Source organism: Canis lupus, chromosome 8 (genome assembly GCF_011100685.1).
Source record: "Canis lupus familiaris isolate Mischka breed German Shepherd chromosome 8, alternate assembly UU_Cfam_GSD_1.0, whole genome shotgun sequence".
Taxonomy (NCBI): Eukaryota; Metazoa; Chordata; class Mammalia; order Carnivora; family Canidae; genus Canis; species Canis lupus.
The window spans coordinates 71,871,321-71,895,602 of NC_049229.1; the positions used below are offsets into that span (position 1 = coordinate 71,871,321).

Below are 24,282 nucleotides of genomic sequence, written 5' to 3' on the forward strand. Positions count from 1 at the left end.
ACTGCAGGGACCTGGATGGGCGGGTGACCTCCTGCTGCCCTCCTCCCGCACGGCAGTCACTGGGACTGTAGCCTCAGGGGCTTGGGGCCCGCTTTGGTTTGTCGCAGCGTCCCCAGGGTCTAGTGTGGGGCTGGGCACACAGGGTCTCGAGGTAGGTGTGCAGTGGACGCCCTGCAGCCGCCGAACCCATTCCAGGCCCCAGGAAGCCAGACGGTGGCGCCCGCGGCTTAACTAGAACAGGATGAGCCTCACTCCTCCTCGGTGGTCACCCCAGGCCGTGGGGGCGCTTCCACCCTGGCTCGGGCCTGCAGCCGCAGCCCTGGGGGGCTCCAGCAATGGACAGATGGGTGCTGCTCAGCCTCCGCCGCCCCCAGCTGCTCCACCCAGGGGGGCCATCTGCGCAGTGAAGCGCTGTGTTTTCAGCAATCTGGCAAAAACCTGACAACATGGATCTTCATAGGTTTTCAGGATGAGCCTAAGGGGCAGCGTGACTTCCATTCTCACGAGACTGCTGGGCCGCTCCCCAAGGGGAGCCAGGCCTCGCCCGGGGCCAGCAGCACCCCGCGCTGGCAGCCCTGCACCCAGGGGAGGGGCGTCGGCGCGGGCCAACCCCACCCCCGCGTACCATACAGGAACTGGGAGCACTGGATGTAGCCTTCCTCCATCTCTTCACACTTGTCCGCGGCAGTCTCGATGTCGCTGATGGTGGACGCAAAAATGGCGGCGCCGCTCTCCACCAGCTGTTTGCAGAGGTGGACGCTGTTGCAAGACGCGGCGCAGTGCAGCGGTGTCCTGGAAAGGAGAGTGGGTGACGACACCTCGAGGTACCGCCCAGGCTGGCCGGGGACCTCCAGGGACCTCCAGGGCCGTCCAGGGCCGGGCCAGGGCTCGAGCCCCACCGGTTTGCGTTGGTCTTTTGAACGGCATGGTTTCCCCTAACCCAGGGCAGACCGCAGGTGCACTGCCGAGTGGCCGGGGCCCCAAGGGACATCCCCACCGACAGCCCGGGCACACCTCGGCGGGGCGATGGTGGAAGGTGTTAGGCATATTTTGACACAATTTAAAAGACCCAAATGTTCAAACCCCACGGGCAGGTGCCTGAAGTTCCCAACGAAGCCTACAGGAGACCCAGGGCCCGCACAGCAGCAGGAGGGCCCTGTGGGCAGCCACACAATGTCCACCCAAAGCAGGACTCCGCTTCCCCTCTGCACCGGTCAGCGGTCGTTTAGAACCAGGGTGAGAGTAGCCATCTGCCAAAGGTGCAGCGCACAGCGTAACGTGATCAGGTCTACGAAAACCGCGATCAGACCTGTGCCTTTCACAAGAGAACCAGAGAGCTAGAGCCGGAGGCCCCGCGAGGCGGCCTGGGGTGACGTGCCGCACACGCCCACCCCTTCCTGCCTTTGCACCTCCCCATGTCCTGATGGTGCGGGGGGAGCGGGGGGCCACCTCCTACTGGAGACCAAGCGCCCTGGGGCCCCTCACCAGCCGTCGCTGTCCGCAGCGTTCACGTTGACCCCAAAGTCCAGCAGGAACTTCACGATGTGGTGGTGGCCGGCGCAGACGGCGTTGTGCAGGGGGGTGATCCCTTCGTCGTTGGGCTTGCTAGGGTCTTCCACCTAAGGGCACGGGGCACTCGTGAGCCCCACCTCTCAGCACAGGGGGCAGCTCTGGCCTGCGGCCACCCCCAGCTCACCTCATAGATGATCCTTTGCACCAGGTCGAACTCCCCTTCCAGAGAAGCATCGAGGAGCAGCGCCAGCGGATTGAACCGGACTCTCAGCCCATGCCCTGTGCGCTCCGAGTTCGGTTTCTTCAGGTTGGTCCGTTTGGTCTGCCAGGAAGGAAGCATGCTTTTGACTTAAAGGTCACGTGCCAGTGCACCAAGCCCTGGTGGACAGGAGGGACGGGGACGGAAGCCTTGGCTAGTGTGTACTCCCAGCAGCACTGAGCAGCCCCTGGCATCAAAAGGCACGCCCACTCGCAGGCCCAGCCAGGCCCACTGTGCCTTGCCCAGAGCGCTGGGGAGAGCTGCTCAGGGGCTGGCCCCGGCTCTTCAGGGCACCCGTGCTGGGGAGTGAGGTGGGTGACAGTCAAGCTCAAGAGCCGGCCACTCATTCCTACCAACTACAGCGGACTCTCACTTCCTCCTCTCTGCTCCACCAACACTGACTTCCCACCAGAGGGTTCTGTCTAGAAGGTTCTTCTCCCCGTTGCCTGCACTTCAAATTCCAGCCACAGCTTCCCCTCCTCGGGGAAATCTAACTGGGTCCTCTAGAGAGAGCTCTGAAGCCCTGTGCTTCTTCAGAGCCCCAGCTGTGTACTGATGTACTGCCCTCCCCCTCGGCCTCAGTGGGGACAGGGACGACAGTCTGGCAAGCCCCATTGCCCCCAGCGCTACGGCTAACACGGGCAGGTCCTCCACAAACACTGGCTGGCCGAGCAGGAAGCCGTGGCCCTGGTCTAGGACGACACCCACCGTAGAGGCTCCTGGCGGGGGCACAGCGGGGGGCAGTGGTTGGGGGTCCTGGTCTTCCCCTGGTGAGGGGGCCTCGGCCCCAGGGCTGGGGACCTGCTCTGTGGATGGGGCTGTGGCCACGTTGTTGTTGTCATCCTCGGCGGGCTCAGCGGTTTGGTGGGTGCTCTGGGGACAGATGAGGCCCTCCGGTTCAGGGGAAGGGAGCTCATTATCATTGGCGTCCGAAGATGGGGCAGGCTCAGCGGGGAGCGGGGCTGTGGGCTGGGCAGGGCTGGCCTCTCCCAGATTCCCGTTGGTGTTTCCATTGTCCACGTCGGCCAGGGTGCCCATGAAGTCCTGTGAGGGGCTGGGCTGGTAGAAAGGGGTGCCCTCCATGCCTCCTGCCAGGGTGTTGAAGCGCTGGTATAGCAGCTTCTGGATGTTGGGCCCACCGGGCCCCTCGGGCTCCGTGATGGAGCTGCGCTTCTTCAGGGGCCGCGGCGCGTTGGCCAGCTTCCTGCGCAGAGCCTCTAGGTCGGCGTCGCTCTGGTAGCGCAGCGGGGAGTGCACGATGGGTGTGAGTTTGGTGGGGCTGAGCGGCCGTGGCAGGCTCTCCACAGTGCCGGTGCCGCTGTCTCCGGGCGGGGCTGGGCTGTCCTGCTCTGGCTCTTTCTCAGCACTTTCTGAAGGCGGCTGGGGCTGCGATGCACTTGTGGCCAGCGACCCGTGAAGAAACGGTAGTGGCGAGGGGGACGTTGAGCCGGACGGTAACACGGGTTTGCCGTACACTGGAGGAGACAGGACAGGGACAACTAAGTCCCTGTGATTGCAGGGCTGTGGTGCTGCTGAGGCCTACTCTTAAATCCCCCAGGAACCTCTGTTCAAACCCCCCACACCGACCCCTTTTGGAATGTAGAGTGTCTCTCTTACTGGTTTTTACGTTTGGGCTTCTAGAGTTTGGGCTTTTTCAAACAGAAGAAAAAAAGAGTGGTTGCAGACCCAACCTTCCCAAACCAACCCTCCTTGTTTTCTGTCCAAGGAGGAAGACACCATCTCTACAGAGCATGTGACCCTCAGGTTCAGTCTCATGCTGTGAAACACAGGCTGCTTTGGACAGGAAGGCTCTGCCTGCAGGCCCAGGAGCTGTGGAGAACGGGGCCAGAGCCCTGCCACAAGCAAGCAGTGAGCTTCCGCTGGGGCTTGGGGGAGCTGGGCACTCCTACGAGTCTGGAAGCACACGCCCAAGAATGTGTATGGAGGCCCTAGCCCAGCCTGACCCGCAGGACCCTGGTGGGCTGGTCACAGTCACCACCTGCCCTGGTATGCATGAAGCCAGGCTCTGTTCTCTCACCTGCCTTCCTAGAACACCTCAGCTCCCAGGGCTGATTGCCCCTCACCACATCAGGGCTCTTCTCCCCTGTGGACTCTGGGGTAGCACCCCCCCACCCCTCAGCATACACATCCTTGCCTTCCCTCCAGGGGCTTGGCTCAGCTACTGCCAGGGTGGCGAGAAGACCACATCTGGGCAGAGCCCCCTCAGCAACCCCTGGAAAGCTCCTGCACAAGTTTCCATGAAGCAGGAGAAAGAGAGGAATTTCTAGGAGCTGGGCTACCCAAATACCACAGGGAGGCAGGTACTTAGATAGGAAGGGAGAGCTCCGTGTGTGTCATCTTTTACCCCAATCTCACACAGACATCTGAGGCCACACTGTACGTAAGAATCCAAGTTTTAATCCTAAATAGTATGTGGCCCAAACGTAAGACTATGGGTTGGCATTTTAAGGAAAAGTATAGTTCGTTAGCCCCAAGAGAAAAGGACAAACCCACTGTACCTGCTTTAACAGACTTATTTAAAGTGCTGTGCACTGCGGGCTGGTAATTCTTAGGAGGTGTGGCTTGCTGGAGGTACATGGAGTATATGGAACTTGAATTCACTGTCTGGGGTCCTTTCCTGGGGGACTGTGGCCTTGACCCTTTATCAGCCAGAAAGGGCCTAATGGCCACAGTCAGTGGGAGTTCGGGTTTGCTGTCACCAGCTGGAAATGCAGGAGGCCCTGCTGGCGGGTATGTGGGACTCGGTGGCACGGAAATCCTCTGCTGGATCTGCTGTGAGGAACCCGGAGGGTGGCTGCTGCCCGTGGGGGGCAGTGGGGCGGGTTTCTGACGACTGGACAGGCCTGCGCTGGGCCTGGGCAAGCTGCCTTCCTTCCTCCTCTCCAGGGAGTTTGTGGAGCCAGGGCCAACGGGAGCAGGACTTGGGTACGTCCCATAGCTCGGAGGCAGCTGCTTGCCGACACCAGGGATGGGGGGTGGCACTTTACCAATCTCGATGCCCTAAATTTAGATGTTAAGAAGAAACACAAAGTCACCCTTTTAAAAGTTAAGCAAATTTCTATCCATAGTCATTAGAGAATACAAAGTAGGACTTGTAATCCTTCCAATTAGAAGGCGACCAGGCACAGGACACAGTGTGGGAATCAAACATGGCAGGGCCTGGTGCCCATCTGCAACAGAACAATCCTGACCACAAAGCATTACACCTGCACACCACTCAGCTGGCTCAGGGTCCTTGAACTTCTTCAGATGTGGTCATATTTAGACACTAACAGGATTAATTTGCTTCATGACACCTGTCACCCCTTAGATGAAGATGAAGGCAGAAATGATATTGTTGGTGTTTTGTGATAAAGACAAATGGCCTACCAGCTTCTCTGTGGCTCCTAAAGCTGACAAGGGCGTCGGCTGGCTTGAGACAGCCCCCTGCTTGAGGGGACCCTCCATGCTTGGGTCTTTCCAGTCCATACTGCTGATCTGCGTGGGCTTCACTGAAGAGCTGGTATTCTGTTTCAATGTTGGCCAGTTTCCATCATTGGCTTGAAAAGAACACAGAATTTGAATAAAATTTTTCTTGAAATTAGTTGAAGCAAGCACCTAATAACTCTCGGCCAGAAGCAAAGATCATCTTCTGGGAGATCATATCCTGATGGGGGCTCCATGAACCAGGCGGCTGACCGCCCCCCTCCCCACACACAGGCTGGTACACAGCAAACCCGAGGGTGGTGTATGCTGGTGAGGCATCTCTCTCATGTGTACAGAGACTCGATGACCATGCACGGGGCTGCTGCGACCCAGGTGAGGGGCCAGCGGACTGTGGAAACCTTCCCAGGCCCCTATCTAAATACAGGTCAAATCCACTACATCAACACCAATAAATAAAATAAGCATCGGCCCTTACTTTTCAAACATGACTTATAAAACCAATTACATACAGCAATTTAAAAAATTTATCTTTTGACTTCATAACAGGTTAGACCTGTACTACTTGCACATTAAAGGAAGAATTTGGCTTTAATTTGTTAGAATAATTCAAGATCACAAGAGGCCAGTACAAATTCCCATTGATTGGAGTAGCAAACTATCATTCTGTTGCAGTGATTAGAAAGCTAGTCGAACCCGTGTTTTTAGGAAAGCTGCTGAAAATATGCTCTTTTGTTGTTTTTAAACAAAGCATTTTCCAAACTGAGAAAGGGTGCAGAAGCAATCCCTCCTAGCAGTCATAGTGACATAAGTTACAGCATCTGCAGGAGTCCGGTTCTAGCCAGACTCAGGCTCCCATTCTCTCCACGGCAGGCACCGATGCAGGACTGGGCTGAAGTGGGAAAGACCGCAGCCATCAGCCACATGGAACCGACAGAAATCAGCCCTCTGACAGGAACAGCACTTCCTCTTTCCTCCCCCCACCACCCAGCACGAGCAGCAGGGAAATCGCTCTTCTTAGAGCAACAGTGCCTGCACCAAGAACTGCGACTCAGGAGACAGTCTGAGTAAATGCTCACAGGTGCTCTGAGAACAAGCCCAGAGGGTGCCTCTCGTGCAGCGAGGGGGGCAGAGCCTCAGAGCGCCCTTGCTGGGCCCGGTCGGGGCAGTCTCCCACTGCTCCAGGCAGCAGGGTCCAGAATAGTTCTGGCCAGACTGCAAGGGTGCTGGCGAGGCATTCCAAGGCCCCAGTCCAAACTACCACCTTGCTCCGCATGATTGGTCTGCCTCTTCCAGGCAAGAAGTGTGTGTGCCTTCATGTTCCACTGGTTGTACCTTAGAACTGGGGGACGTGTGGCCAGAAGCACATGGGTTCACCAAGGATACACGGAGGTGGCCACTCTGGGCTGATGGGGAAACAGAGCCCCAGCCAACTTGCAGGGGGGGAGGGGGAGGGCCAGCCCCAGGGGCCTCAAGGAGTGTGGCCAGCAGCTGCTTCTGAACTCCACAGCGATGGGAGGTTTTATGGACATCAGCCACAAAGGGACTGAAGATAGGACTGGGAATTTCCTTCCTCAGGGTGAGGCAGGGGGTGCAGAAGAAAGATCACTTATTTGCATGATAAAAGATTATAATGCAATGGTTATCTTCAAGTATGATGGGAGGTTCTTGTATAGGAGCCAAATCTGAAGTCCTTAATGAACTCAGAAAAAAAATCATCTTAATTTCTTAAAAATAAAATAAAAAAACCCCTTGCTGTGCAGCACCTGTGAAACCCTTCCTGGGGAGGAGCTGGTATGTGTGGTCCAGCCCAAACTCCACACCTGTCTACTGAAGGAAATGTGGAATTTTTTCCAAGTCTAGATGGGATGAGCAGACCTTTGTCAGTTTGGAAAACAAATGATTGCTGATTTAGCAGCATCAGAGAGGGCCAGAGTCCCCCACTGGGCCTGCCAGCCGACATACGGTTTGCAAACGGGTTTGCAGAGTGCCCTGAGGAGTTGCAGTCAGGCCCGACGTCGAGGTCTGATACTGTCCACAAGCCAGTCACTCTGGGCTTCCCATGGCCATCTGTGTGACATGGAACCAGAAGGACAGTTGACAGCATGAGTCAGAGTCTCCCCAGGGAGATTTCTCCTCCCAGCTCCAGGTCTGGGCCAAGATTCTGTCCCCCGTGTGGGGGGTGCGCACGCCTGCCTGTGTCCAATCATCTTACACCATAGTGGAAAGACCTAGGCGATGGCTGAACTGTGGGACACATTCTCCGGGCCCTGGCAATGCCTGCGAGGCGGCCCAGCACACATCCACAGAGAAAGGGGGATGGGAGCTGTCCTCGGCTCAGGAAGCATGTAAAATGAAGTCGGCAGAGAAGTAGCTGGCTGTGCTAATAATCTGCCATTGGAACAGATATATCTACTCCCACTGTAGGGTGGTTCAAACTCTAAGTAAGAGCTTCCCCAAGAAAGCTGCCATTAGAGATTCGCACGGACCATGCGCTCCTTGTAGCTGCTGAGACACAGTCGTGGAGAGAGCTGAGCCGGGGTGAGAAGAAGCCCTGTGCCCCACTGCAGGAGGGGCAGACCTGTTGCTGCTCAGACTAGGTGCCAGGCAAGGGAACACGAGCAAACAGGAGACTGCACGGATCTACCACGAAACTTGAAATCACCCCTCAGGACAGCTCAGTGAAGGAACGCTGCACAGCAGTACTGCACTCCCAGAGTCTGTGTGTTACGGGGAAATGTGCCAGCACAGCATAAAGAAGTCTCACTGCAAAGAAGCTCTGCTTCTTAATGTTTAGAAACAACGACCTTCTTCTGAGCAAGGAGAGGAGACTCTCTGAAGCACCTGACCTGCCCTTGCTTGGGAAGCATCCCATCGGGAGAGCTACGCGGCAGCACGGTGCTGGTCACAGCACATGGTTCAGTGCAGCCAAGGGTCAAAGTGATGGTCTGTAGACTTCTAGATCAATCGTGACTATGCTGAGCAGTGGAAGGAAAGAGCAGCCCCAGTGCACTGCTTATGGAGAGGCTGCACCTCTGCCCAGGCATGCCTGTGCTGGCAGGAGCAGCAAGCTCAAATGCCCTCACGGGTAAACAAAACCCATGGCATGAGAGGATCGGGTCTTAAGTAATTCATGTTTGAAAAGCCACACAGTAAAGACATTCAGCTCAATAAAGAGAAAAAAAAATGTGTTCTCAATGTGGGGTCATATCATTACTGTGGTGGCACACAACTCCCACACACTGCCCAGAAGACAAAGTGCTTTGGGGGAGTCTAAGGGTGGGCAGAGCCTGGGGTGCACTGTGGGGGCCTCTTCTGAGGCTGCTGACCTCCAGGGCTCCCCTTCCCTGTTCAGTTGCTCTCCCCCAAGGTGAGGACCCAGGCCACTCACCGGATTTGGATCTTCCATGGGCAGCACTCGAGGCAATAGTGAGAGACTGGGGCTTTACAGGGTCCCCTGGGACGGAATAGCTGCCGGCACTGGGAACCTGGATATAAGGCCCCACTGCAGCAACCCTGCCGGGTGTGCTCAGCGGCGACTGTGGTGACGATGTGCCATTCACACGGCTCAGCTATAAAACGAGAAGAAATGAGAGTTAAGATTCCCCTAAATTAAAAGAAATCATAGTGTGACAGTCTGCTCTCTCATTTGTTTATTTTTAAGATTTCATTTATTTATTTGACAGAGTGAGAGTGAGCATGTGCACACAAGTAGGCAGAGGGGCAGAGAGAGAGAGGGAGAAGCAGACTCCCCACTGAGCAGAGAGCCTGACACGGGGCTCCATCCCAGGATCCTGAGATCATGACCTGAACTAAGGCAGACAATTAACCGAGTGAGCCACCTAGGCGCCCTAGACTGCTCTCATTTGAGCCACCCACTAAATAATGTGCCCTTAGGAAGCTCTATCACCCTGAAAAATCAGCACCTAGAAAGGGCAAGCGTCGAAAGAAGGGCCACAACCCAAATCCTATCTGAGTGATTCTCTCTTTGATAACTTCTACCCATCTGTGAGCCGAGAGAGACAAGAGCTAACGGCAGAACAGAACAGCTTCCAGGACACCTCCATGGAGCCCTCTTACCTGGGGGATGCTCTCCCTCCCCTAGGTGAGCAGAGCCTTCAGTCAAAGCCTGGGCTCTGAGCCTGGCTTCAAACCCTGCCTTGCCGCTTACTCACTGTGCTGCCTTGGGCAAGTGCAAGTGACTTAGTGTCTCTAAACCTCTGTGCCCATGTCCGTAAAGTCAAGATAAGGCTTCCTGTAAGGACTGAACAAGCCATGCAGGGCACAATGACAGGGCCTGGCACCAGGTGAGGCTCTGGCAAGATCCCTGAAGACAGCTCTGCCATTCTCAGCAAGGACGCCACAAGAACAGTGATCACGTAATGCTGCCTAACAAGAGGGTCCATACCAGGGATCTAACAGGAGAATCACTGATACCTCACAGGCCCCCACATACGCTGTGAGAGATCCATAAGCTCCTAGAATTGTTTGCAAAATTCTGCATACATGAGCATATCACTTTGGGGAGAGGGTCCAGGACTTTCACAACTGCCCAAAGGTGCCTAAGACCTGTGGGTGGAGCCACATCTCTGCAGAGTCACCAATTTCTTCAAGAAGATCACCTGAACGATCAGGTGGAAGGCAAGAAGTCACGTTTCCCTAGCCATCTGTGACACTTAATTTTAGGTGTCAACTTGTGAAGCCATGGTACCAGATATTTGGTCAAACGTGTCTGGATGTTGCTGTGAAGATATGTTTTACCTAAGACTGACATTTAAATCAATAGACTGAATGAAGCAGATCGCCCTCCATATGTGGGTAGGCTGCATTCAACAGGTCAAAGGACTTGAGAGGCAAAGACTGAGGTGCTCAGAGAAAGAAGGAAGTGGCCTGCAGATAACCTGCCGCCCTGAGCAGTAGCACCCAGAGTCCCCTGTGTGTCCAGGCTGCAGAGTTCAGGGGCACAGCCACCACAACCATGCAAGCCAATCACTTAACGTCAATCTCCGCACTTATCAATCAGTCTATGCCTCCTCGTTCCATCTCCCAGAAGAGCCCTGACTGATAGAGCACAACTAAAGAACGCTGTGTGAGCAAGTGTGGAGAGCACGCACACAGTTGCTCATTGAGAGAAAAAGGAAAGCGGTTATTTGAAAACAGAGTGACACAGATTACCCACTGACCCTCTGGTTAAAAACAAGAGGAGACTGATCTATAAATAAAGCCTTTCCCTGACACTACCTCTTATGACACGCAAACTAGTGGCAATGGCCTCTTCCTCTGGCACCCTCCTAACCCACCCACCCCTGGCAAAGCCCAGACGCCCACACTGGCCTCTCGAGAGCTGCTTTCAGAGCAGCAGCAGCAGCTGACCAGAGGCCACTTGTCACATTGGGAAAGCACCAATTACTGGCTGTGGCTGAGGGTCCCAGCTAGCTCATGGCTGCTCCCCTGACTCGGGCTCTGCATGCAGGCACTGCTTCCTTCAAACCCTGACGCCACTAGTGATGTCCAGCCACATATGGTGCACAGCGGTCCCTTCTCCCACAAACTCTGAGGATGCTCGTGCTCAGTGAAATGCCAAGAGTAATGGCAGGACTGGGGGACACCTAGCCTGGCGAAGGGCCAGAGGCCCTGGGACATGCATATTATACAGAAGCTGCTAAAGGAGTGAGGTAATGACCTGGGAAGATACCTATGTTGCAGTTAAAACAAAAAATGAGGAGAACAGTGTGGATGATATCATTCCTACAATTCCATTTTCAATTAAAAATTAAATACTGGGACACCTAGGTGGCTCAGAGGTTGAGCATCTGCCTTTGGCTCAGGGCCTGATCCCGGATTCCTGGGATCGTGTCCCACATCAGACTCCTTGCTTGGAGCCTGCTTCTCCCTCTGAGTCTCTGCCTCTTTTAATGTGTCTCTCATGAATAAATAAAATCTTAAAATAAAATTAAATACCTTTTCATCTTTATTAAGCAAAAGACTAGAATCATTAAAACTATCATCCTTGGAGAATGTGAACAGGGTGGAAAGGACTTTCACATTTTCCTTCAATTATTTCTGTACTGTTTTCATTTTTCAGAGCATTTATTACCTTTGAAAGTCAAAATACCAAAAAAAAAAAAAAAAAAGGTCAAAATACCAAACAAAGCTTTTTAAAAGACACTAACCCCTTACATAGCACTTTGCTTGAGAGTTTACAAAGCCCTTCCATGGGGGTTATTCTAAGAATCCACACGACTGCTGGGGCAGGGAGGACATCTCAGTTTATAGCGAGGACACGAGTCTACTACACAGGTCAAGGAATATGCCCACATGGCACGGCTTACAGTGGTAGAGTATAACACCAGAGCCAGAGTGTCACCCAGGGAGGGGACAGGACTGCATGGGGGCCAAGGGGCGGGGAACACCAGCTGTGGCTGTGGACAGTGCTGGTTTGGATTCCAGACACCAGGAAATAAACGTAGCTTTGGAAAGAGAGCTTTTTGCTATCATTTTTTTCTATGGTTTATGGCCAATGTATGTTTTATCAGCTGTGGTAAATCAGGAGAGCAAAATGCCATTATAGTGAAGATGTACAATTGTGTGCTGAATCATTTTTAGTTTATCTCACACAAATATTTTCTTTCTCACATGCCTGAATTTTCTTCCCATAAAGACGTTCACGCAGTTCATTGATCCGCTTGTCCATGACGGCCACCTCCATGTTGCGTTTATTTAAGAGTTCCTTCTGCTGCTGGAGCTTTGAAGTCTGTTCCTGGTTAAGCTGGTTACGAATCTAAAAATAAAAATACAACTTTCATGATTTGCATTAAACAGTCAAATGCTCATTTCCAGGGAAAGTAAAACAAGAAGAAAAAGCAACATCAAGTACTTATGTGTATCTGTATATATGCACTGTCTCCCCTGTGCTATTTCACAGCTATAGCACAGATGAGGCCAGAACAGCTTTTCTATTTCCAGAGCGACTGGTGCCAGCAATGAATGCAAGACACCATGACCATGGCCCCTGGGAAGGCATGTCACGGACACCCACATGGAGCATGTCCTCTAGAGATCAGAGGACAGGTGTCTGCTCCACTCCACACAGTGCACTGAATGAACATCTTACGTGGAGGCAGCAGGAAATTTATAAGAGATGGTCTCGTCTGCCTGCTGGAATGTACGGGTATTATTCTAGCAGATGGTAACCAGCACTTAAAAAAACAAATGAACCACAGAAGGCATCCATGTGCACTGTAAGGTTAAGGCTTATTAAGTTCCTCCAGGGGCACACGTGTACTAGGAACACTCACATGTGTGCACCAGACAGGAGACAACATGAACTTTGCAGCCTAGACTCTAGTCAGGAAGCTTGCAAATGGATACATTTAAGCAAATATCCTACATTAATCACACCTCACCACAAATATCCTTAAAAACTTTTGGGGCACTTGGGTGGCTCAGTTGTTAAGTGTCTACCTTTAGCTCAGGTCATGATCTTGGGGTCCTAGGATCGAGCCCCACTCAGTGGGGAGCCTGCTTCTCCATCTCCCTCTGCTACTCTCTGGCTCTCAAATAAATAAAATAAAATAAAAAACTCTGTATTTTTAACAATTGCTTAAAATTCCTACATTTTATTTCTATGCACCTATGTTAGAGAACTTAATGGCAACAAAAGCATTTTACTCTCTGTAATTAAATATTTTCATTTCATAAAATAGAATAATTTTTCTGCCAAGTGCTAACAGAACTGTAGAACTTCTTTGTGGCTTGGAAAATCACCTGCTGAATAACTTCTGAGAAATGGAAATCTTGAGGGCTGTTCTGAACTGAATGTCTGTGTCCTCCCCAAACCTATAAGTTGCCCTAACCTTCAAGGTGATAGTATGGGGAGGTGGGGCCTCTGGGGTGAGCAGGCTGAAATGAGGTTCTGAGGGTGGAGTCTCCATGATGGGGTTAGTGCCCTTATAAGATGAAGGAGAGGAACCAAACTGTGAGGACACAGCAAGAAGCCAGGAAGCAGACTCTCACCAGGAACCTGATCCTGGACCCAGGCCCGGGAGCTGTGAGAAATCAGTGTCTGTGCTTCAGTCCCCCAGGCTGTGCAGGTCTGTCAGAGTGGCCCCAGCTTAGTGGAACAAGGATGTAACAACAGGCATCTATCTCATCAAAACACAGTGAACACAGAGACCTTGAATATCATTCTAAAGCTTAATTTTTTCCCTAGTTCATTACATTGTCAATTAAATTCTGTACTGAATTTCTTTACTGAAAACATGCTAAATGCAAGATGCCAGTCACAAAAAAAAATATTGTATGATTTGCTCATATGAAATTTCCAGAATAGGCAAATCCAGAGAAATAGAAAGTAGATTCATGGTTACTTAGGGATAGGGGGTGGTGGGGTGATGGCAAAGAGGCACGTGGCTTCTTTTGGGGGTGATGAAGATGTTCTAAAGCTGACTGTGGTAGCGGATGCAAAACTCTATGAAGATACTAAAAACCACCTAATTGTACACGGTATATGGGTGTATTGTATGCCATATGAATTATATCTTAAAGCTGTTTTAAAAACTCTTTGTAGTAAGCACAGTTTGTGCCTACTATTACCCTAGAAGCCATTCACTTGTCTCCACTTTCTGAGGTTTCGGCCCACATTAGGAAGAAAGCCTGAGAGATGCTTAACGTCAGTGTTCCCCAAACCCTGCGAGTCACCTGTAGCTCCTGGCACAGTCTCTTCAACTCCGCTGCTGCCGGTCCTGCCAGCTTGCCACTGTAAGACTGGAGCCCGCTCAGCTTGCCTCTCTTTAAATCTTCCAGTTGCTGACTGAGCTGATCAACTCGTAAAATTGCAGTCTGTACTTCCTGCTTCTTTTCCTGGAACATGGCGCTGAACCTTTCTATCTCAGCAGCTATAATTTCCCAGCAATAAAGAAAAAAACATATCTTAGTTGATAGTCTTTTTTTTTTTTCTTCTGCAGAGTATTTTGTTATTTTGGCTTTGTGATTTCTTCATTTCAATACATTCAACTCTAGTGTCATCTAGTGCCAGACTTTGGGGGGAGAACTGTGATATGCATAATCCAACACACTTTTCAATAAGCCTCTGGAACACATGATGTGACTGCCCACATGGCAAACTTTATGTGCAGTGACTACTGGATATTCTTTAGTGAGGGCAACCCGTCCAGAGGCTAGCTTGGCCAGGCCACTTAGGAATCCCAATGCAGCCACAGAGCAAAGGCTTTGTAAGGGCAGGTATCCAATCTGTCTTGCTTGTCACTGTAACACAAAGTAGGCACTAAACGAATTGATAATAAAACAACAAAGAATCCACACACACAAAAATAAAAAGTGAGCATTTGTATGGTTTATCTTACTACCCAGATGAAGTTCAAGCTGTTCAATTAAAATAGACCCTCATAATGAGCGCAGTCTCATGGCCCTGCAACCCCAGCCCAGAGGGCAGCTAATAAATTACAAATGCAACCAAGGACCTTCCCAAACCACTTAACCTAACTGATCCCGTTCTTTTAGATGCAGGTAACAGAGCAAAACCTCAGTGCACTTCCTATAGCAGGATCTGGCACCAGTCTGTGTCTGAAAGTGTCCGTAGCTGGACTCTTTCATTTTATCCATGTCTGAGCATGGGTAATGAGGGAGGCCGCGCAAGCGTACACAGATTGCCGTTCATAATTTTGCTGTAGTCTACTTGTCCTCTCATGGCGCGGATTTTCTTCAGCTTATTTTCCTGGGCTTCGACTCGTTCTTTCAATTTCTGAAGCTTCTCATTCTCAGAAATAGACTGCTGCTGGCGGCGCTCCTGCTGCTTTAAGAAATGTAAACGCTGCTCCTGGGAAAAGAGAGAAACAGGGAAATGCGAGATCTGAAGCATGTGATCACGGTCATACATGTAGATGGTTCGAGTGGCTCCCAATGGATCACCCATCTTAATGAATATTAGAGAAATGCTTGCGCAATCTCGCAAACACCAGCCCACACAGAGCCAACACTACTGGGCACATATCAGTGAGAGTCTGAGATGTTTCCAAGTGCATTTTACTAGGCATGCTGACCTACACCGCTTGGTTTATCAAGATGCTTCCTCAGAACATCTCCCAGCAGGAGAACGTCAAGTCTGTGTGTCACATGCACTCATATACGATCTCCTCTCCTTCCTGTCTGGGAAGCCCCATCCAGCCCTAGTTTCCTGCTTGTCAGGTCAACGTTTCCTGCTGCCACAAAGCAGCTTCCCAAGGTCCCTTAGTTACCTCTTTAAGGAAATGGGCACTGACCAGCACAGGGTCTTATGTTGAAAACAGACAAGGGGATCAGTAAGGAAAAAAAACCTCTAATTTGCTAGGTAACCATGGATAGTCAAGAAGTGCTTGTTTTCTTTAGGGATAGTTTCTTCAAAACTAATGAAAAAGGGCAAAAAAAAAACAAAGAAAAAAGAAAAAAGAAAAAGGGCAGCCCTGGGTGGCACAGCGGTTTAGCACCGCCCACAGCGTGATCCTGGAGACCCTGGATGGAGTCCCATGTCAGGCTCTCTGCATGGAGCCTGCTTCTCCCTCTGCCTGTGTCTCTGCCCCCCACCCCTGTCTCTATGAATAAATAAATAAAAAAAATTTTTTTTTTAAAGACCGATTTCTTTAAAAAAAAGAAAACTAATGAAAAATTCTGCAAACAAGAACAAGACAGTCCTAAAATAAAAATATGTACAGGGACACCTGGGTGGCTCAGAGGTTGGGCGTCTCCCTTTTCCTCAGGGTGTCCCACATTGGGCTCCCTGCATGGAGCCTGCTTCTCCCTCTGCCTGTGTCTCTGCCTCTCTCTGTGTCTCTCATGAATAAATAAATAAAATCTTAAAAAAAATAAATATATGCAGTACTCTTCAATAGCCTTTTTCCTATTCATATAAAAACACGCTTTGAGGGTAACAGTGGACATAAAATACTCATGGTCCCACACATAGACATAAAATAGACCAAAGTAAAGAGGATTAAGTGTGACAATGCAAGTCACACATTGCATTCTAAAGTAAGGAAACACATATACTTGAATATGTGAAGCACATACTTGTGTTAGATTTAACTTATCATTTACACTGCAGAAAATACCCAAGAATCTTTTTATTAGTAATACTCGGGATCAATATTTGGAAAGAAAAAGCTAAACTAGAAATGTTATAATTGCATAATACTATGTACATTTCATCCTAGAAATCTTATTAATGGGATAAAATACTTCCCAATTTACTTAACTCTTATTTTTTATTCTTGTAAATCCAATAAAATTTGCAAGACAACTTTTAAAAACAAATTCAATTTATGCTGTTACATATCCATGAACAAGTGACTAGTACAATGAATTCTATGCCCACTCAGTAAGTGAGAAAAGTGGTTCTCAGGCAACTCTCTCTATGAGGAAGCAACAAGAACCCTGGCAGAAATGTTTACGTATTTTCTTTATCTCACAGTTTTTCACAGCAGTTTCAGAACATTCAAAATCATTACAACATGAATACTCTCCAGCATGCGTAAGTGATAGGTCTGATTTTTTTAGTCCATGACAAGAATAATTTCAAATCTTGTCACAGCATTTCAACGACAAATGCAGAACTCAGTGTACATAAAAAGTGTTAACTCCCCTGCATCGTAATAAACCAAACAAACTCTGTGTAGTGGCATAAAGGGAAGCCTGGATAACCCACTGTCATTGTCTCAGGGGCCCATGAACAGTGTCTTCATCCAAATTTTATCTCCAGTTGATGAATGAAGGTCAACCATTTCCTATTCTGGGGAGTCTGAATATGCGAGTCAAGAGTCCTGTTCTGATACCTTCCTAACTTCAAGAAGCTGCAGTACTCATTTATCGTTACGGAAGAGATCACAAAGACAGAAAGACACTGTTCAATACTTTCGTGACATGGTTCAAGTGGTATCCGTGAATGCAGTAACTCCCATCTAAAATAACCGCCGAAGAACACTCTTTTTGAACATTTTCCCACCTCTGCTTTACAACTCACCTTGGCAACCAACATTTGCTGCTGATTTTCAATTTGCTGTTGTTGCCTAGCTGCCATATCCTGGAGCTCTGAGAGGGTGAGTTCTACACGTGGATTTCCAACCTACAGGGAACAAAACATGCTCAGGCTAGAATGTAGGTTTATCTGCATATCTGCATAATTATTCTTCTCTAGTGTCAGAACACATACACATCAAGATCTTAAAATAGATTCCCTTCTAGAAGTTAGGATAATACTATTTTTTAAAAAAGATTTTATTTATTCACAAGAGACAGAGAGAGAGAGAGAGAGGCAGACATAGGCAGAGGGAGAAGCAGGTTCCCTTCGGGGAGCCCAATGTGGAACTCAATCCCAGGACCCTGGGATCATGCCCTGAGCCAAAGGCAGATGCTCGACCACTGAACCATCCAGGCGCCCCTAGAAGTTAGAATAATACAAAATAATTGTACATAAGAACTATTTTTGGATCCCTGGGTTGCTCAGTGGTTTAGCGCCTGCCTTTGGCCCAGGGCACAATCCTGGAGTCCCGGAATCGGGTCCCGCATTGGACTCCCGGCATGGAGCCTGCTTCTCCCTCCTCCTGTGTCTCTGACTCTCTCTCTCTCTCTCTCTATCATAAATAAATAAATCTTTAAAAAAAGAACTATTCTTACTTGTTGACAGCTTTTATTAAGTAACAGCTTTTTAAACAACTAGATACTATATTAAAAAGGGACCCACCTTATAGGAATGCAAACTGATACAGCCACTGTGGAATGCTGGAGTTTCCTCAAAAAATTATAAATAGAATTACCATTGGGGTAACTGGGTGGCTCAGTCGATTAAGCATCTGACTCCTATAGCCATTCAGGTCATCATCCATCTCAGGGTCTCAAAATCAAGCCTTATGTCAGCACAGAGCCTGCTTAAGATTCTCTTGCTCCCTCTCCCTCTGCCCCTCCCCCACCTCTCTTTTCATGCTCTTTCTTAAAAAAAAAAAAGAATAAATTAAAAATAAACAAAAATAGAATTAGCATATGATATAGTAATTCCACTACTGGGTATTTACCCAAAGAGTACGAAAACACTAATTCAAAAAGATATATTGACCCCTATGTTTATAACAGCATTATTTATAAAAGCCATTATTTATACAGAAGCAACCCAAATGTCCACTGTCTTTATGAATGCATAAAGAAGATGTGGCCTGAATTCAGTGGACTACTGCTCTGCCACAAAGAAGAAGGAAACTTTGCGATTTGCACAACATGGATGGAGCTAGAGAGTATAATGCTAAGTAAAATAAGTCTGAGAAAGACAAATACCATATGATTTCACTCACGTGTGGAGTTTAAGAAACGAAACAAAGGAACAAAGACAAAAGAGACAAACCAGAAAACAGACTCTTAACCACAGAGTACAAACTGATGGTTACCAGGGGGGAGGAGGGGAAAAAGGTGATGGGAATTAAGAGGACACTTATTTTGTTGAGCCAGGTCATGGATAGAAGTGTTAAATCCTTACATTGTACACCTGAAACTAATACTGCAACTCTGTATGTTATCTGGAATTAAAAAACAAAATAAGAGACCCAACTGAGCAAATTTTTGCAGAAGTGTATTAAAAAGGACATTCCTCTTTTCCTCTTTTGGACTGGTTATTTAAGGGTATATCTGAATAAATGGGGATGTCACATGTTTTGAAGACACACCACCTAAAGTGTGTAGGTGACACTAGAGGACAAATGTCATCTTCATTGCCACCTGGTCTTGAGAAGCTGAAATATAGAGAAAATTCTAAAAATACAAACACCTCATTAAAAACACCATAATTTACCTCAAGGATTGACCTGTTATCGACAGAATTATACATGGGAAATGAATACAAAAAGGTAAAATCTAGAAGAGTGGCAACTGGTAGAATTGGAAGGAATGTTCCTATTCTCTGTTAATGATGATAAATAATAGCATCAGGCATTTTTATTGTGCTTATCACGTGCCACACACTGGTCTAGGTACCTTCTATTAGTGAATTCATCTGAGCCTCACGGGGACACTATCATTTAAGTACTACTGTATCCCCGGTCCAGAGATGAGAAAACAAGCACAGAGTAGTTCACACAATCTGCCACAGGTCAGACTGCACATGCAGCAAAGCAGGACACAGAGTCCTCGGCTTCCAACATCAGTAAAGCACACTCTTCTTAAGCACACGCACACTACCTGTGTGTAACCACCATGCTGGGCATGTTACATGCATTATATGACCTAAGCTTCAGAACACATCTGTGTGGAGAGCAGAGGAGGCCCACTCAGGGCGAGGAACCGCAGGGGAAAGGTGAAGAGACGGGTGTAGGGCACAGCACTGACGAGGGAGCAGAGCCCCAGTCCCAGCCACGCCCGTCTTCCTCCCGTCCCTTCTGTGCTGACCATGGCGGCCGACAGTCCCTCCCTAGACCACTGCTCTCCAACTAGGTTCATCTGTACCCTCAGGAACCCTTTTAACTTCCCTACTTCTGTGACCTCTGTTCCACCGACTCCAGGCTTCCCCAGATCTTAAGGTAATTCAAGCACATTCTTGAAAAATGGAATCAGAATTTGTTCAACAATCTCAACTGGAACCCCCACCCTGTTTCCTGAGGAAACAATATGGAGCAAGCCCCTTTTCAAAAGTAGACACTGGAAACTGCCAAACTACAGAAACTTCCATTTGAAAAGAAATTCGTTTATTCCCCACCCCCCACCCCCCAAAAAAATTTCTGGCAGAACCATTAAAATGCCCAAACCTTTTTTTAAAACTCTAATAAAAGGGTTACTAATTTCCACCTACAGAGATTTTCTAAATACTACAAAAAAAAAAAAAAAGACTTTTTTTGAAACCTTCAGAACTTTAACTTGTTAATAGTATTTTTGACTCAAGAAAAGTTATGTCCATTCACTAAATCTTTCAATTTACATTAATTTCATTACTTTACAACTTAAGCAAACAGTATTTGGTCTCCTCTCTGTACCAGTGGCTCACAGTAACAATGAGAAGATCACGGAGGAGACATTCAGCTGCTCAGGATGACCTGCAGCTGCCATAAGTAATTAGGTATATCTTCCATATATGCTAATATATATTGTAATTAAGAACACTGTATTAAAGTAGATCTTTTTTTTCTTTTTTAAGATTTTATTGGGGATCCCTGGGTGGTTCAGTGGTTTAGCGCCTCCTTTTGGCCCAGGGCATGATTCTGGAGTCCCGGGATCAAGTCCCGCATCAGGGGCCCTGCATGGAACCTGCTTTTCTCTCTGCCTGTGTCTCTGCGTCTCTCTCTTTCTCTCTCTCTGTGTGTGTCTCTCATGAATAAATAAATAAAATATTTTTATATTTTAAATATTAATAATATAAAATAATATTTTATTTATTTTTTCATGGGAGACACAGAAAGAGAGAGAGGTAGAGACATAGGCAGAGGGAGAAGTAAGCTCCATGCAGGGAGCCTGATGTGGGACTCGATCCTAGGTCTCCAGGATCATGCCCTGGGCCAAAGGCAGGTGCTTAAATGCAGAGCCACCCAGGTGTAAGTAGATCTTACATACAGAAAACTGTACATCAGTCTATGTCTCAATGAATCCTTTCAAAGTGAACATCCTTGGGATGTAACTTTATTTTACACCTTTTAACTTTATTTTATTTCATTTTATGTTAATTCCAGTACAGTTAACATAAAAAAATATGGAATGCTTCACAAATTTGTATGTCATCCTTGAACAGGGGCCACGCTAATCCTCTCTGTATTATTCAACTTTTTCAGCATATATGCTGCCAAAACCAGCATCACCCCTGAGTAGCTTAACCAGTATTTTAAATGGGTTAGAAAAACACCAGCCACTAGAAACTTGTAGGTTAAGAAATACGTAACATTTACACGTTAATATGTATTCTCTTCATTTGTTCAATGTGAAAATTTAGCCAACAGAAGCACCTTTCCAGTTTTTTAAGAAAACAAAAACCTTCAATGCAAATTCAATCTTTTTATGACAAGCCTATCCCTGTGCAGTCTCTCCAGGCCAACTCAGCTGTCCTTACAATATTCAATTCTCCATATGCACTCAATTTATTCAAACAAACCTATGACCTAATTCCTCACTTATTTCTTTTGACTGCATTGAGTAAGAAGAAATCAAATCCTGCTCCCCAGGCTCACTGAGGTCCCTCCTGGCAGAGTTACCTAGTGAGTTCAGCTCTAGGTCATAGAGAGGACGAGCCGCTTCCACGAGCAGCACAATTACTGCAAAAGCTCTCTGGGTGAGGGTCCGGCAGGCTCCGACATACCCAGGCTCTAGACTGGTCTAGCACCCTTCCAGTAGTGGCTGCTACCTGGGGCCCCGTGGCTCAGGCCCCACTCACGTGACATTCTACCTCAACTCTGGACTCTAGGGAAAGTGTCTATGCTCTAGGTACCCCATGAATGCAGGTCACACTCCCATTTCTCACAACAAATGTGGCCCACCCAACTCCACGTCTAACTACTTCACCCCCTTACACAAGCAGAGAAAAACAAAAAGCTGCCAGCCCCAGCCTTCACAATCACTTATCTGGTTGTATCCCCTTCTTTCTCTAAAATTCCACAAATCTTACAAAAGTGATAAATTGACAGACTTATTCCTCTAACTTACAATACTGTTACATACAAAATATTTACTGGACAGAAAACTTACACCAGGGACCCTCTAACTAATGAGACTTCAAAAGACTTCTGGCCCTGGCAGCTACAGGTCCCAGCCCATGGCACCCAGCCACAGCCCTGACAACAACCAAGGTCTGTTGAGTGGGATTTATACACAACTCGGTGCTTCCTCACACTTCTATTGCACGCTATCACCCTCCAGAGACAGCATCTTTCCAAATTCAAAAGCCCACACATCTTTCGTTGTCTTCCTATGAAGAGTCTACATCCTCCTCACCATTTCAACTGCCTCTCCAGATTTTTTAAAAGATTTTTCTTTTTTTTAAGTCATCTCTAAACCCAATATGAAGCTCAAACTCACAACCTTGAGATCAAGAGATCAAGAGTCACATGCTCCACTGACTGAGCCAATGGGGTGTCCCCAGATTTTTCTCAACATCTCATTAACCCAAGCCTCCTCTGGACCTTATCGCTTTCCTTCTGACCAAGTCCCCTTTTTCCTGCCTGCCTGGAAAGGCTGGAAGCAACAGTGGCAATGGAGCATTGTGAATGAAGTAACTAAACTACGTGCTAGAGATCCCAATGTGAGTAAGTGACAGAGGACGAATGGTAGGGCAGTTGTGAAGGGGTCACAGGAACTGGAGTTTTTTGAGTGATACATGCTCAACACCACCATATCATGAAAATTCACTTGCCCTCGCTATGCCGGCTATAATCTGAGACACTGAAGCTAATATTTAAGACAAGTACAATGCAGTGTCTCCCCGTTTTCAGTGAGTCTGATCAATGAGGCAATAATCCCACAATGCACTGGGCTCCCTGCTCAGCGGGGAGTCTGCTTCTCCCTCTCTCTCCTCCCTCTGCCCCTCCTCCCACCCGTGCTTTCTCAAATAAATCATCTTTTAAAAAAGCATAAATTAAACTTTTTACCATTTTATTAAAAGATAATGGTATTAAATTTAAGTATTAGCAACTTAAAAAACTTGATAAGCATATATTCTAGTCCATTTCATACACAAAACTTCAAAAATATCCATATTGTATTTTCTATCCCAATGCTGGGCTTTAAAAAAAAAATGGATAGGGATCCCTGGGTGGCGCAGCAGTTTCGCGCCTGCCTTTGGCCCAGGGCGCGATCCTGGAGACCCAGGATCGAATCCCACATCGGGCTCCTGGTGCATAGAGCCTGCTTCTCCCTCTGCCTATGTCTCTGCCTCTCTCTCTCTCTCTCTCTCTCTCTATCATAAATAAATAAAAATTTAAAAAAATACTTTAAAAAATGGATAAAAAAATCCATACTGAGATTTTTAAATTTTTCTTATTTTTTAAAGATTTTATTTATTCATGAGAAACAGAGAGAGGCAGAGACACAGGTGGAGGGAGAAGCAGGCTCCATGCAGAGAGCCTGACATGGGACTCAATCCCAGGTCCCCAGGATCACACCCTGGGCCGAAGGCGGCGCTAATTCACTGATCCACCCGGGCTGCCCCATACTGAGAGTTAAGCAGACTCCATGCCCAGTGCAGAACCTGAGGGGGCTTGATCTCACCACACTTACCCAACTGACTGAGCCACCCAGGTGCCCCTATGTTTACTTTTTTTTTTTTAAATAAAACAAATTATATTTATTTATTCATGAGAGACAGAGAGAAAGAGAGGCAGAGACACAGGAAGAGGGAGAAGCAAGCTCCACGCAGGGAGCCCGATGTGGGACTCAATCCCACATCCCTAGGATCAGGCCCTGGGCTGAGACAGTGCTAAACCACTGAGCCACCCGGGCTGCCCCTATGTTTACTTTCAAAATCAACTTTATTGAGGTACAGCTTTAGGCAATAAAATACACCCACTTAAGGTACACTGTTGAATGAGTTTTGACACCTGCCAGTCACTTGCACTCCTTACACCACCAACCCCACCCAACTCTCCCACAACCACGGACGTAGAGCCTGCTGTTATGTCCTAAGGGCTTCATCTGTTTGCCCAAGAATTCTATACAAATGGGGACTGTATTGTATGCTTTTTTGGGTTGGTTTCTTTCACTCCCACAATGCTTCTGAGCAGTCATGTTGCTACACGTATCAGTAATTTACTCCTTTTTACTGCTGGGTGGTATCCTGCTGTATGGATGGATCACATTTTGTTAGTCCATTCACCTGTTAATGGACATGTGGGTTGTTTCCACTTTTGGACTATAATGAATAAAGCTGCCTTGAGTATTTATGTGTCAGTATTCACGTGGACAAGTGTTCTGGCTTCTCTTGGATGACTAATGTCAAGAAAGTAGAACAGGTGGGTTGTGTGGTACTTGTGTGTTTAACTTACAGAAATTGCCAAACTGTTTTTCCAAAGTGAAGCATGCTATTTTACACCCCCATAGCCACATAGGAAAGAAAGTTCTAG

At 48.1% G+C, this 24,282-nt stretch overlaps 1 protein-coding gene and 1 non-coding gene across 5 annotated transcripts in view; both read right to left on the reverse strand.

Annotated features, from left to right (window-relative positions):
* The window catches only part of PPP1R13B (protein phosphatase 1 regulatory subunit 13B), an 88,820-nt gene that overhangs the window by 2,250 nt on the left and 62,288 nt on the right, over window positions 1-24,282 (reverse strand). For 3 of the 4 annotated variants that reach the window (XM_038545838.1, XM_038545839.1, XM_038545836.1), the window contains exons 5-16: window positions 17,229-17,330; window positions 14,879-15,053; window positions 13,916-14,112; window positions 11,856-11,996; window positions 8,607-8,787; window positions 7,181-7,285; window positions 5,162-5,331; window positions 4,291-4,792; window positions 2,480-3,246; window positions 1,697-1,834; window positions 1,486-1,619; window positions 626-792 (exon numbers count right to left, since the gene is read on the reverse strand). In XM_038545838.1, the coding sequence (XP_038401766.1) occupies window positions 626-792; window positions 1,486-1,619; window positions 1,697-1,834; window positions 2,480-3,246; window positions 4,291-4,792; window positions 5,162-5,331; window positions 7,181-7,285; window positions 8,607-8,787; window positions 11,856-11,996; window positions 13,916-14,112; window positions 14,879-15,053; window positions 17,229-17,330 (2,779 nt within the window). The remainder of the gene's footprint in view (window positions 1-625; window positions 793-1,485; window positions 1,620-1,696; window positions 1,835-2,479; window positions 3,247-4,290; window positions 4,793-5,161; window positions 5,332-7,180; window positions 7,286-8,606; window positions 8,788-11,855; window positions 11,997-13,915; window positions 14,113-14,878; window positions 15,054-17,228; window positions 17,331-24,282) is intronic. The other variant, XM_038545837.1, reaches the window with a different exon arrangement.
* On the reverse strand, window positions 20,922-21,030 carry LOC119873042. Its single transcript, XR_005363847.1, has one exon. It is a non-coding gene; the product is annotated as a U6 spliceosomal RNA (small nuclear RNA).